The sequence below is a fragment of the Cynoglossus semilaevis genome, chromosome 17, assembly GCF_000523025.1.
Source record: "Cynoglossus semilaevis isolate Cse_v1.0 chromosome 17, Cse_v1.0, whole genome shotgun sequence".
NCBI lineage: Eukaryota > Metazoa > Chordata > Actinopteri > Pleuronectiformes > Cynoglossidae > Cynoglossus > Cynoglossus semilaevis.
The window spans coordinates 13,523,972-13,537,856 of record NC_024323.1 but is presented as its reverse complement, the minus strand read 5'-3'; the positions used below and the strand labels follow the sequence as shown (position 1 = coordinate 13,537,856).

At 43.0% G+C, this 13,885-nt stretch overlaps 3 protein-coding genes and 2 long non-coding RNA genes across 17 annotated transcripts in view; 3 read left to right on the top strand and 2 right to left on the bottom strand.

Annotated features, from left to right (window-relative positions):
* On the bottom strand, window positions 1-2,184 carry LOC107989860 (uncharacterized). Of its 2 annotated transcripts, none has more exons than XR_001761378.2 (3): window positions 2,047-2,184; window positions 89-219; window positions 1-14 (listed from the first exon to the last, which is right to left on the bottom strand). It is a non-coding gene; the product is annotated as an uncharacterized LOC107989860 (long non-coding RNA). The 2 variants fall into 2 exon arrangements; XR_003052453.1 differs by having other exon boundaries at window positions 1-11.
* The window catches only part of LOC103393431 (RNA binding protein fox-1 homolog 1), a 363,631-nt gene that overhangs the window by 7,061 nt on the left and 342,685 nt on the right, over window positions 1-13,885 (top strand). The gene's annotated exons all lie outside the window — the stretch shown is intronic.
* On the top strand, window positions 2,343-4,743 carry LOC103393438 (keratin, type I cytoskeletal 13-like). The gene is made up of 6 exons (XM_017040405.2): window positions 2,343-2,785; window positions 3,050-3,132; window positions 3,211-3,367; window positions 3,764-3,925; window positions 4,274-4,399; window positions 4,504-4,743. Exons 1-6 carry the CDS (start codon window positions 2,378-2,380, stop codon window positions 4,726-4,728), a joined length of 1,161 nt encoding a protein of 386 aa, XP_016895894.1. The 5' UTR covers window positions 2,343-2,377; the 3' UTR covers window positions 4,729-4,743.
* On the bottom strand, window positions 2,736-6,050 carry LOC103393436 (uncharacterized). Of its 7 annotated transcripts, none has more exons than XR_003052451.1 (7): window positions 5,922-6,044; window positions 5,305-5,376; window positions 4,415-4,704; window positions 3,576-3,689; window positions 3,263-3,429; window positions 3,001-3,164; window positions 2,736-2,873 (listed from the first exon to the last, which is right to left on the bottom strand). It is a non-coding gene; the product is annotated as an uncharacterized LOC103393436 (long non-coding RNA). The 7 variants fall into 7 exon arrangements; XR_003052452.1 differs by having other exon boundaries at window positions 3,263-3,346; window positions 5,922-6,025; XR_003052450.1 differs by having other exon boundaries at window positions 3,001-3,429; window positions 5,683-6,050.
* LOC103393439 (keratin, type I cytoskeletal 13-like) lies at window positions 7,892-10,204 on the top strand. The gene is made up of 8 exons (XM_008330407.2): window positions 7,892-8,366; window positions 8,465-8,547; window positions 8,722-8,878; window positions 8,991-9,152; window positions 9,316-9,441; window positions 9,587-9,661; window positions 9,744-9,883; window positions 10,010-10,204. Exons 1-8 carry the CDS (start codon window positions 7,950-7,952, stop codon window positions 10,122-10,124), a joined length of 1,275 nt encoding a protein of 424 aa, XP_008328629.1. The 5' UTR covers window positions 7,892-7,949; the 3' UTR covers window positions 10,125-10,204.

Genomic DNA, 13,885 nt, shown 5'->3' with positions numbered 1-13,885 from the left:
AGTACAGGAGGCTGCTGGATGGAGAGGCCGTCAGGTGAGCAGTATATATTTCATTTTTTAAAAATCACAGATATAAGGTGACGTGTACCCATCACTAATCCCTGTGGTTCACCCTCACAGCACCTCCTCCACCACCTCCACTCGCAGGGTGGTCATCATCACCAAGGAGATCGTAGATGGCAAAGAGATCACCAGCTATTGACAGTGAACGACCATTTGCTAGAAGATTGTACAAAGAGAAAAAAATAAAGCACCTCTGATGAAGCAACACCAATGTGTCTGAGTGTTTTTAGTAGATGATGAAATAAAATGTTCTTAAAACGTGTGCCTTTACAGCAACAACATCACTGGTTCACCCTTTAGTGGATCTTTCTCTGTGGTGTTCATAAGTTATCACCATGAGAGAGGATGGATGGGATAAGTAAACAAAAACTGCATCATAACAAAAATATGTCGTAGTCTTAGAAAATATATTTTTTTGTTTTCTGGTGAAAAGTTACAAATACAACTCACTTAATGGCGCCTCCTGTGGCATGCTATGTGCGTTACAAACACCCATACAGTGAATATCCCCATTATGGGACAAATGAGTGACTCAATTATTATAATTACTAAACCTGTCCCTTCTAGTCAAGTGGTTTAGGATTTAAAGTGAATAATGAATCTTGCCAAATTTAGATTTAACTAGAAAGTTATCTGAGCTAACACCGTAGCTAGCAAGTGGTACTGGTAATAAATACTTATATATATATACATATATACCTATGTATTTATAGAAATATACTGGACAAAAGTCTTAGTGTACTGTATATATATTTAGAAATATATAAATATATATGTAAAACATATATATATGTATTATGTTTCTTGCACTTGTGTGGGAAATTTCAAAGTTGGTTCAAGACTTTCGCTGACACAGTTGAGTGAAACCGTAAAACAGCACTGACTGGACAGACGTCAATTTAGAGAAACCAAAATAGGTGGCTTAACTATAAAAGCCTTACAGTTGTGTTTCATGCACCTACCAGTGTTATAATGGGTGTATTAGTTACACATTATTTTGATTGATTTTTTTAGTTAACAACAATCCAATAAAGGCCATATCTCATCTACGTGGTTCGGTTTGAGAGAGTGCAGACCTTAAACATCCTTAAACCATGAGGTAATGGCATTGACAGACTCTGACATAAACCAATGAGAACATCATTTTAGGAGTCTCATCCCTCATAGCTAGTATCTTGAACTAAATAAATGTTGAAGTCTTCCTTTAATCCCCTGTCATTATCTTTATCTCTTTAACTTTCCACTGTCAGTTTAAATAGCTGCGTAAACAATAGTGTGTGTGTGTGTGAGCCAGTCTTTCAGGTTTTTCCACATTATTAAACTAATATTGATTCAGCGTGAGACAATATCTTGTCTAAGGCTGAATGAAAGTTCAGCCAAACATGGTTACACAAAGTAAAATATTGGAAACATAAGGGACATCGAGGAACCTTTTTGCAAGTAAAAGACAAAAATTGCTAAAACAAATTGCTAAGAAAATAATAATAGTTGAAGGGTTAGCCAAGTATAATATTTTAAACATAGGGACCCATGTGATACATTAGTTGAAAGCAGACAAACACTGACTGAACTAACTAAAGGTTAACCCACATTTAATAAAATAACTAAATGTTGGACTATCAATTAATATTATAACTATTAGTAATTCAAACAAATGACCATGAAGCAAAGGTTAGTCAAATATTTGATAGAAAAAATAAGTTAAACTAAAAACTAAAATAAGTAAAATAACATTTGATCAAAAACTTGATAAACTAACAAAAGAATTTGCCAAACATTGGACAAAATAAAAAAGTTAATTGTTAGCAAACCATTAATATTATGAAATATTTTGTTAACTAAGCATTGGAAAAATAACTAAATGTGATAAAATAATTGCATTTTAGCTAGACCTTTGATAAAACTGGACAGAAACATGTTTTTTTTCCACCTCTAAGAATGAAATAACACAGGGACAGAAACCAGTTTGTGAAGAAAACTCACCTCCATCTGGACATTACCACCAGTCCAGCAGGTCCAGTGGAGGAGGCCCTCGTCTGGGTGTGTCAGGGGGCGTATGAGGTGACATGGAGAACGGCCCTAAGGCCTCAGAGGACCTGTCCTTCAGGAGGAGCAACAGCCTGAAGGCACTGCTGAAAGGGACAGAAGCCACTGGACCTGATATCCCTCCAAATCCAGCAGCACGCCACCACCCCTGTGGCATGTTTGGCATCTCCACCGGACTGACCACCGCCCAGCTCCTCGGTGTATAAGAGTCGACTCAGTCTGGAAGCTCCTCACTCTGCAGTCTCCAGCCAAGAGAACATCAGCAGCCATGAACACCTTCTCCAACCGCAGCAGCAGCTTCGTCAGGACCTCCGGCGGCAGAGGCCCCGTGTCCATCTCCTCCTCCTCCATCCGCCTCGGAGGTGGCCTGGGATCTGGCAGTGTGTACGGTGGAGCAGGAGGATCTGGAGTACGGATCTCCAAGTCCTTCTCCACTGGCTCCTCTGCTGCTGCTGGAGCTGAGCTGAGCATGGCTGAGGGCCTTACAGTCAACGAGAAGGGCACCATGCAGAACCTGAACGACCGCCTGGCCACCTATCTGTCCAAGGTCCGCTCCCTAGAGAAGGCCAATGCCGACCTGGAGCTGAAGATCCGTGAGTTCCTTGAGAAAAGGACCATGCCTGAGGTGCACGACTACACTCGCTTCAGGGTGCAGATCAAAAGTCTGCAGGACCAGGTAAGCAGGACCAGGATAGGGGGGTGGGGGCAGGAGAACCAGGGGCAAGAGTAGAATAATTCTGTTTCTTCTTTCTCCATTGACAAACCTGCAGCGGAAGAATAATCACATCATTTTGGGTTTCATATTTTACTTAATAAATTAAAAGAAATAACAGATACTTTTATAGATAAAAATTAGAAAAAAAAACACTTTACGTTGTTTTTCTTATTTACTTTTTTCTGCTACTGACAGTTCTCTGAAAAACACTTTCTCAACCTCTAGATCTGTGACGCTGCTCGTCAAAATGCTGCTATCGTCCTCTCCATCGACAACTCCCAGCTGGCCATCGATGACTTCAGAGTCAAGTAAGGAAGGGTGGTAACATGAAGCTTTAAACCTTTGGGATTTGAACCAGAAACCAACATTGGTTTGTTTTTCCCCAGGTATGAGAACGAGCTGGCCATGAGACAATCTGTGGAGGCTGACATCTCCAACCTCAGGAAGGTTCTGGACGATTTGCTGATCGCTCGCAGCGACTTGGAAATGAGGCTGGAGGGCCTGAGGGAGGAGGTGCTGCTGCTAAAGAGGAACCATGAAGAGGTGAGGCACCAGAGCAGGAACCAATCACTGGGGTATCTTTTGACCCATAGTTTTATATGAACCTGTCAGGTAGCTAACCATTAGCCATGTTTTACACTGTATGTTTGGCTAAACAAATAGCAGGCTAACCTTAGATTTAATAGCACCAAAGAAGAGAAAAGGCTGAAGAATGTAAAGGAGTAGTTCACAGAGTTTAAGGATGTCTGACCTTAATTCCTCACTGGTTTCTAAGCCTGGTGTAGAATCACCTTAAATCACACAGTCGCTCCACCATCAGGATGAATTACTGTCTTTTTGACTGAGAATACCAGCATTCCAACTCCTAAAAGTGAAGATGAGTTTCATTCTTATGAGGAACATAATGGTTTAAATCTTTCTTTTTTTAATTCTCTACAGGATCTCCTGGCTCTGCGCGCCAGAGTGGGAGGACAGGTGAACGTGGAGGTGGACGCTGCACCTCAGGAGGACCTGTCAGCCGTCATGGCCTCTATCAGAGAACATTATGAGAATGTGGCTGCCAAGAACCGCAAAGACTTGGACACCTGGTTCCAGGCCAAGGTGAGAAGACACATGCCCACATAGAAACTATAGTTTTTAAAACCAGATGATCCTTTACTTTTCTTAATGATTATTATGAAAAAATATAATAAGAATACAATTTTGTTTTAATTATAATTTATTTTTGTAACTCTACTTATTATTAGCTACATTTTTCTCTCATTATTTTTATTGGTTTTCTGGTGTAATTTACTCCAAAAGCTTTTCAATAAATGGATGACTATTTCATCTTGTTCAGAGTTGATGATGAGGACTGAGTCAATAAAACAAAGTATTATCTGTATGACTTCTGTGAACATTCGCCCCAGTTGTTAATACTAAGACTGATTTGTGCTTCACATTTCACAGATAGCTGAGCTGAACAAAGACATGGCGGCCAAAACCGAGACCCTGGAAACATCAAGGTCCGAGATCACCGAGCTCACAAGGACTCTACAGAATCTGGAGATCCAACTGCAGAGTGAGCTCAGCAAGGTAAGCACAATGTACCTGTTTCCTTGGTGACGTCATCTGCTGATGTCATCCATGCTGAGTCTGAACACTTCTGACGACTCCTGCCCCTTTACTTCATTCCACAGAAAAATGTTCTGGAAGGATCTCTGGCTGAGACCAAGCTCCGCTACAACAACATCCTGGCAGGGTACCAGAGGCAGGTGAGCGCTCTGGAGGAGCAGCTGGCTCAGCTGAGAGCAGACCTGGAGCACCAGGGCCAGGAGTACAAGATGCTGCTTGACATCAAGACCAGGCTGGAACTGGAGATCGCAGAGTACAGGAGGCTGCTGGATGGAGAGACCGAAAAGTGAGCTTTAGTTTATGAAGTAGAGTTTAATTGGACTTAGTCACTGTAGAAGATCTGAAGATGGATTAGATCATGTACTCTTGACTGATTTTGGATCCTGTATTTTTCCTCTAGAACCACCACCACCACCACCACCACCAGGACAACCAAGGTAGTGACCATTGTCCAAGAGGTGGATGAATTCGGAAATGTGATCAGCACCGAGAGTTAGATCAAAAGATAAAGAAGAAAATGAAAACAATATATAAAGTCTGTCTTTATCAGAAATAAAAAAAATAAGTTCATTTAAACCGTACTCTAAAGTGTATTCCTCATGTTATCTGCACTACACCACCTGTAATACAATCAGAAAATAACCATCCAACAGACAAGAGCTCAAAACAAATAAGTCCAAGTGAAGTTGACAACTTTTTTGGATGTACAAAAATCAAGTAGGATGAAAAAGTAAAAATATTTTCAGTTAAATAACAGCCGACAAACCAGGGAGAATCGTTTCTGTAAAAACGAAGGTAAAACCTTAAAAACTAAAGGTTACTTCACAAACACGTTACAAGATTAAAGACTAAGAAAAAATACTGACCCCTTGTGGCCGAGCTGTCCTGTGTACTGGCTGTTCTCAAATGTGCACAAACAGCGCCTCTCATTGGAACACCTGTAGAGGTGCACCAGGGTTTTATTACAGTTGGGTAAAGCTGGAAACACAGACTTACTTCCGCTGACTCTTTATAAATTTATTACAAATATCAGTTCTATATGTGGCGTGTACTTTCCTTGTTTTATGATTTTTTTATGATTAGTGATAATAAAAGGCGAAAGCAGTGGTTGTGTTTTGACTGTTGCTAATTGACGACAAATGTTTTTTTAATTATTTAAAATGTGTTTTTTCAGGTGGAACAACCATGACTTTGGTTTAAATTTAATTAAATTTTAATTTCGAATATATTTTTTAAGTACTTACGACAATTTGTCAACAAAGCATCGTTTAAAGGCGCTAGTACGGTAGCAGTTTATTCCCCAATCTGTCACTAACGGCTGTTCCATCACCATCGTCGCCATTTCGTGAAAGCTTATATCTTAAAATTAACTTAAGAAAATACTACACGTGCCTCCGACTTTTCCAATTGGGAAAAATGTCGACCTGCTACGATGTTACGATGTTTTAACCAGCGTTTCAGTCGAAGCAACTTAGATGCTCACCGGGTTGGCTAACGGCTTTCTCGAATCTTCTGTAAACTTCAACGACTAGTGCACAGTGACCGTTGAAGTCAGTTTAACCAATAACGGTAGACGTCACAGAGGGGCGCTGTTTCCCGTGTACAACACACACGAACGCTTCACTCACAACAACAACAACAATACACACACAAACTCTTCAACAGAAGTAGACTGTGCGTAATCTTCTCAGTTATGGTTTAAAAAGAAAATTAATAAAATATTGAAAATATCTAAAAACAATACTTATATATAATATATATAATATAATATATATACATATATATAAAATAATATATATATATAGGTTAGGGTTAGTGGTTAAGGAAGAGGACTTCAGGGTCCTGAAGGTTTCAGGTTTGAGTATATATTCTATATATATATATATATACTGTATGTGCACTGAGTGTGTGTGCACATACAGCATACTTATGTGAGTGATGAGTGTACATATCTGTGGGTGTGCATATGTGTCTGTGCATACTTTTTGTTTGTGTGTTAATGTGTGGGTATACATGTGTGTACATGCGTGCACTAGTGTGTGTGCGCGTGTGTTGTGTGGTAATGTGTGCGTGCACTAGTGTGTGTGCGCGTGTGTGTGTCATGTAAGGGGTTAAAATGTCCTTTGTTCTCTAATCTTCCTCTCATTCCTGTATGGTCCTTTCACTCAGGTTCTGATCAAACTTGCTGACACACCCCAGACGCCGTGACCCTGCTCAAAATGTCAGCTATAGAGTGGGCGTGGTCAGAGTGAGTGACAGCCAGTGCTATTCTCATGTCATTCACCTATAGAGTGGGCCATGGTGTTGACAGGAAAACAGTGCCACAGGGCGTAGAAACTGGTTTCTGGTTCCATCTCTGCCGCTCTGATGAGGGTGTGAACAGTGTGTAATGACAGGTTAGATGCCGTGGGCAGGAGGTGTGGTGAGGCAAAGGTAGAAATTAAGGAGAAAGGGGACAGAAAGGAGGTTAAGGAGGAGGATATTGAAAGGGAGCCAGGAGGACCTGGTCCCTCAGGTTTGCTCTCAACCTTTCTTGTTTGTCTGTTGTTATTTGATCAAGATCAAGATCTGATCCTTTGAGCCACGTATCAGGCAACTGTTTTAAATCAGCCTTTTACTACGTGCAGAATGTTATCAACAATAGACAAGAATATGAATACTATTACATTTAAATGCTTTAGAATGCTGAAAAATGAGCTCCTAAATTTGACCACAGCTCCCAGTCCTGGCTTTTCTTCACTGACCCCCAGTAAAATCAAGGACAGACTTTAAAATCCACCTCCTCCCACCGTATATTGTCCATCTAATGAGACCCTGTCAGCCACACTGATCACTTTGCTCTACAAACACAGGCCTACCTACAGTTCCCAAGGTGTATAAGAGTAGAATGAGAGAGGGATCTTTGAAAACCTAAAAACCTTCCTTTTATAAAAGATGCCGCTGCTTTATAGGCCAAGTCTGCTGGAGGAACGCCCATGATGCACTGAGCACTTTCTCTCCCCATAATCTTTTAAGAAACAGGGTGTCATGGCAATAACCTGGTCTCCCCTCTGTCCACTGGTTTGTCTCCCTCGTCTCCCTCCCTGTCACCATCCTCACCCCACAGGCTGATGTGATTTTTTTTATACTGTTGTCCGTACCTGATCAAATCGAACTCACAAGCACAACTTCTTTTATATTTTGGTTTGGCCAGCTCTTGAACTTGAATGGACACATGTCTCCTCCGACGCCTCCTATCTGTGGCCCCTTGCGTAACCCATGCCTAATTTTTCTACCTGATAATGTGGTTCGACCTGCAGCGCAAGCAGGTTTGAAAGTGACATATTTTCTTCTGACAGCCTGACACGCAACACACCTCCCACAGTGACATTCCTAAGCCGTGCCCAGCCTCACCTCAGCTGCTGATTGATTGATTGCCCTGTGATAACCACTGCTTTAAAAGGATGTGTCGCCTTCAGCCTCTTCACTCTGGTCTCTAGCCTCAGGACAAGAAACATCATCAGCAGCCATCATGACCTCACATGTCATCTCTTCCCGGTCCATCAGGACCTCCTCCAGCAGCAGCAGCCTCGGAGGCTTCGGTGGTGGCAGAGTGGTGTCTACTGGCAGCGTCTATGGCGGAGCAGGAGGCCAAGGCGTCCGCATCTCCTCTGCCGGACGCCTGGGAGCAGCGGCAGCAGGTGGTGGCTTCAGTTCCTCCATGAGCTACAGCTTGTCGGGCACAGATGACAATATCGTCGGCAGCGAGAAGTTCACCATGCAGAACCTGAACAACCGCCTGGCCACGTATCTGAGTAAGGTTCACGCTCTGGAGAAGGCCAACGCTGACCTGGAGCTAAAGATTAGACAGTTTGTGGAGAGCAAGGTCGGCCCCAGCACCAGAGACTACACTGCCTTCTTCGCCACCATCGCTGACATCACTGGCAAGGTGAGTCACATGATTGAGTTATTTGAATAAAAAATTTAAAAATGCTGTAACTTTTCTTTAACTGAGCAGAAATGATTTCTTTGTGTCTGTTCCTCCAGATCCAGGTTGCCGTCAGACTCAACGGCGCCGTACATCTCAGCATAGACAATGCACGATTGGCTGCCGATGACTTCAGGACCAAGTGAGTCTGGAATGTTTTTGTTTTTTTTTAGTTTAAAAATATTCTTCAAACCATTTTACTTCTGGTCCTCAAACCTGATTACTAAGATTTTGAGCCCACTCAGTCAACAAAGCAAAAAATATATGCTAAAAACTGATCTGAGCTGCCAACTTAGCTGAACATCTGCCTCCTCAGGTACGAGAATGAGCTGACCATGCGCCAGTCGGTGGAGGCTGACATCAATGGTCTGAAGAGAGTCCTGGAGGAGATGAACCTGGCCAAGGCAGACCTGACTCTGCAGATCGAAGGCCTGAAAGAGGAGCTGCTCTACCTGAAGAAGAACCATGAGGAGGTGGGTTCAGTCAGTCAGTCAGTCAGTCAGTCAGTCAGTCAGTCAGTCAGTCAGTCAGTCAATTGTTTGAACAGTCAATCAACATTGTTTGTTTGTTTGTTGTTTTGGACAGGAGCTGCTGGCCATGCGCACTCAGATGAGCGGACAGGTGAACGTGGAGGTGGACGCGGCTCCAGCTGAGGATTTGAACAAAATCATGACAGAGATCCGAGAACACTACGAGGCCATTGCCGCCAAGAATCAACGTGATTTGGAGACCTGGTTTACAACCAAGGTAAGGCTGAGGCCATGACCCCTGAATGACCTGAGACTTTACCTGGTTAGCATTATGACTGGTTTATATCTTTAACTGGTCAGCAGGATTGTATATTAAGGGTCAACAAAGAGGGCTAGCATTGGCATTTACTGACCAACGTTGTCATGTGACTTCTGTGCAGACTGAGGCCCTGAACAAAGAAGTTATCACTCAGACAGCAACGCTACAGACAACCCGCTCAGAGGTCACGGAGGTCAAACGTACACTGCAGTCTCTTGAGATTGAGCTTCAGTCCATGTTGGGAATGGTGAGTGTGTGTTGACCTATCCTAACTATCCTAACGAGCTCAACTGAACCCCACATAGGTAAACCCCTTCTACTCACCTCATTCTGATCTTCTGACCGGGGTCTGACTGTCGTGAACTTTTGGCTCTTATCCATCTCCTCCACAGAAAGCATCTCTGGAAGCTTCCCTGGTTGAGACACAGAATCGTTATTCCATGCAGCTCTCTGGATACCAGGTGCAGGTACGGTGTGGTTTGATTGAACCTGGATATGTTGATCCTAGATGGAGTCAGATCCTGATTGGGTTTTTTTTTTCTGCTGCAGGTGACGTCTCTGGAGGAGCAGCTGGCGCAGCTGAGAGCCGACATGGAGCGACAGTCCCAGGAGTACCAGATGCTGCTGGACATCAAGACCAGGCTGGAGCTGGAGATCGCCGAGTACAGGAGGCTGCTGGACGGAGAGAGGTGAGGAGTCGGAAACACAAACGACAGACGACAGAATTTTCAGAACCACATCCCAAAAACCTTGGGTTAAAATTGTATACGTTTCAGCAAATGATCTTACTTTGGTCTCCTCTGATTGGTCCACAGCCTCACCACCTCAACAACGACCACCAAAACAAAGCGAGTGGTGGTGATAGAAGAGGTGGTTGATGGGAAAGTGGTGTCCTCCTCCACCTCCTCCTCTTCTTTCTCCACTTCCTGAGAGAGACGGAGAGACTCCACTCCTCCTGCTCAAACAGGATCATCTGATCATGTGATCAATAAAGAGATTAAAAAAACAAACCCAACAGCGTCAATGTCCAATTTCAAACTGCAAGTCTTTCATTTGTCAATCCAAGATATAAGGTATAAACTGGGGATTATGCAAATCAAACCAGTCAAGATAGAAGAAATAAAGTTTAAATTAGATTTATTAATTAATAAATTTAAGTTCATTCCAGTGGGTTCGTGTTTAGAATAGGGTTCCAGTTTTTAAATGTTCTAATTTTCTAGTTGTAAAAATGTGTTTATTAATAATAATAATAATAATATAAAAAAATAATAATAGAGTCCCTATTTTGTCCCACAGTGGCAGAAATTAGTGCAAGTCGTTGCACCGACAAAGGGTGCCACAGGAGGCGCAATTAGGGATATGTGTTTCCTCTGGATTTAATTAGATTTCTTATGAAGTATGAAGGGAAAAAATAAGACAATAATAAAATAAAATAAAAAATAAAATAGTAAATGCCAAAACAAGAAGACATTCAGGACCTCAGCCTGTGAGGTCAGGATGAGGTCAAAAAACCTGATGAAATGGGGGAGGAGCCTAGCTTCAAAGTCAGGAAGAGGAAATATCAGGTGCAGAATCAAACCTCCCTGTGTCTTAATCCTCCACCCGCCTCACTCTCATTTACACACATATTCTGTCCTGCTCCTGCTGACCTTCATTCCACCTGTGGCTGCTCCACAGAGTCAATGTCAAACGCAAACATCGTGCTCTATGGCGCCTCCTGCTCATCATCTGTCAACCTGTCCATCTACTGTCCACAGCAAACAAAAACGGTCTTAGAGCTGCACACTGATGTAAGCCTATTCCTACCTTGAACCCCTCAGTCACTCTGACAGCACATCTAAATCACCACCCTCACATACTCCTTTGCCACACCTGACTGTCTCATACAGTTCCACACTTTGTACTTTCTGTTAGTCCAATAAAAACCTTCTGACCTTCTCAGAAATAAACGTATACATCTGTAGTTACTACACCTCTGCACATCACTCCTGTTCTTGAAAACTGGTACCAGTACTTTTTACATAAAAATTCTGAATTAAAAGTATAAAAACTGCATTCCAAACACAAGACTTTGCTATTCGTGTGGGTCTTTTCTCTTTACTGCCCCCTGCTAACCCTGAAAGTACTTTTGGTTTCTTGGTCAAGCTGCACTTCACAAGGTCCTTGTGCTTCTTTGCTGCCCCCTGTTGGTCTTGCTGTGCCATGATTTTCGTTTTGGAACTGCTGGTCCTCTCGGTCCTGTTGCACTTTTCTCCCACCTTGCTTATCGTCTGCAGGTCTTGTTGGTCTTGTTGTCCTTTGCCGCCCCCTGCTGGCCTCAACGCAGATCTACGTAAGTGAAGGCTGATTGGCAGCTCTGCAGGCGTTGAGATGATGAATTTCTTCTTCCTGGTTGACATTCTTCTTCCAATTGCACACGAACCTGGTTCTTGCAGGGACCAGGGTTCAGATTTAGCACAGACCAGGCTGCAGAATAAAGTTGGCTCCAGCACAAACCTGAACCTGGATGGTCTTGATAGAACAACCCTCTGTGACTTCTGTTCTGACATGTCCTGGAAGAACAAGATTAGGAACCACTTTTAGAATAACGGCATCAAACACTGTTAGAACCAGACCGAGACCGAGTCAAAGGAACATAACATAAGGTAGAAGAAAAAAAAGTCAACGGAGAAAATCAGTGATTTTAGCTCACAGACCAAAGTCCATGGAGAAACTCAGGGATTTCATTTCCCAGTGAGACATGGATTGCTGGTCTAGTGAATCAACAACTGCCCTCTCTCCAAATCTATTCATTCATCTCAATGGACTTTTCTGAAGGAGCATTGGTGTTCAAGGTGATATCGCAGTGAAAACAATGAACTAGTGCCCAGAGGTAGAGGCCAATGACAGATGAGCTATGAGAGTCTGCTGGTCTATTGTGAGCAGAGGATTTATTTTCATGCACCAGCAAAACGTGAACCTGATTCTGGTTTTGAACAAATGTTCTGTTTCAGCACAACTGAAATCTCCAGAGCGCAGCCACTCCCCGACCAAACGCTGACTGCATTCCACTGAAAACTGAACTGAACTTGATTTATAACCAAAACGATAGACACACACACAAATACCCACACGCGCACACACATGCACACACACCCATGCATAGATACAAGAATGGAAACACACACACACACACATAGGTTAAGTCTGCAACCTTTCATGAACATGTACGTGACTGGAGCCTGGACTTTTTTTTTTCCTCTTCAGGGCCAGAGGCAGATTTTGCATCAAAACCAAAACTGAGTTTGAACTTGTTTTAGATGAAAGTTCTTCAGCAGCAGCAGGAACCGCTGCAGCACTGACACAGAGCTGTGCTCTCAACAGTGGACCCTGGGAAAGACAGGGGGGGCAGCTGGTCCACTGCTGCCTCCTGTGGTCAGTTTGTGTCCACATCACAAAATAACAGACTTGAACTTAGCGACAGATCAACAAGTGCTGTGTCTCTGCGAGCAATTGCAAAAAAAAGAAAAATTTAAAAAATGAACCCCTCCTCAGCTTTAGTTAATGATGTCGTAAAATGTATCCGCAGTTAAATTAATCTGCACTTATTGTTTCTACACTCAAGGTGTTTTGGGACTAAGTAACCAATAAGGATTGGGATTAGACTGTTTCTTTTCCCAGTGGTGTAAACACACGAGTTCAAGTTCAAGTCTGAACTGCGTTTCCTAACAAACAATAAGTCATCTTAAAAACAAAAAGCCTTCTCTGGCAGTTTGGTGACCTTTCAGCAGCTTCGGCATTAAATGGATTATAAGATTTGAGCCCAGCCCCTACCTTGGCCCCGCCTTGGCCTCGGGCTGGACCGGGCTGGGCCGGGCTGGGCGGTCTATCAAACTCTTATGTAAGTGCACGTCTGACCCCGGAGCCCATGACTGGTATTAATGAGACAGTGAATGTAATAGTTTCATCTGACAGTTAGCTCCAGGCTAATTCTTAATAGACAACATGAAGGAACAAAAAGTCTATTCACCACAGCCAATCTTTTCTCGTGTGATTTTTCAAAAGCTTTAAAAATGTTTTTTCTCAGGTTTTCACTCTGACCAATCAGTACCTGGAATTCATGGATAAGTTACCGTAGTTACTGAAGCTACGGTAACACAGTTGTCCTAGTTTCTGTTGCTGGTCCTATCCCTAGTATCTGGTTCTGGTTCTGCTTCTAGATCCTGGCTCTAGGTCCTGGTCCTGGTCCTGGTCCTTTGACAGGGTTTAAGTTCTATTCCTGCTCCAAGGTTCTCGACCTGTTTCTGTTCTTAGGTTCTGGTGTTATTACCATTCTTTACTCTTGGACCTGGTCCTAGAAACACATTTGAGTTTTTTTAATATGCTTGTTGCCTTTCTGATGAACGTTGTCACCGAGTTGTCAACCAGGAGCTGCTGCTGCTTCTTCTTCTTCTTCTTCTTCTTGTCTGGACTTGTTCCTGTTCTGTTTTCTGAGAACATTCGTTGAACTATTAGGAAAATTGAGTAGATGTGAGACCTGGAGTCGACGGTTTGAATCCCTACAGAAGCAGCTGTGAGACTGAACGTAACCTGCAGCTACGAACGTTCCTGAAGCAGCGAAAGTACAGGAAAGTGAAGGGCCACGAGCCTGGAGCAGCGACGGAGTCTGGACACGCCCTGAACACCCACCTGCTCCAGCTGCAGCCGGGAGA

Coding starts and splice junctions, on each gene's coding strand:
- LOC103393438 (XM_017040405.2), top strand. CDS start 2,378: ATGAACACCTTCTCCAACCGCAGCAGCAGCTTCGTCAGGACCTCCGGC. Junction 2,786..3,049: donor TCAAAAGTCTGCAGGACCAG/GTAAGCAGGACC, acceptor CTCAACCTCTAG/ATCTGTGACGCTGCTCGTCA. Junction 3,368..3,763: donor TAAAGAGGAACCATGAAGAG/GTGAGGCACCAG, acceptor AATTCTCTACAG/GATCTCCTGGCTCTGCGCGC.
- LOC103393439 (XM_008330407.2), top strand. CDS start 7,950: ATGACCTCACATGTCATCTCTTCCCGGTCCATCAGGACCTCCTCCAGC. Junction 9,153..9,315: donor AGACCTGGTTTACAACCAAG/GTAAGGCTGAGG, acceptor ACTTCTGTGCAG/ACTGAGGCCCTGAACAAAGA. Junction 9,442..9,586: donor TTCAGTCCATGTTGGGAATG/GTGAGTGTGTGT, acceptor TCTCCTCCACAG/AAAGCATCTCTGGAAGCTTC.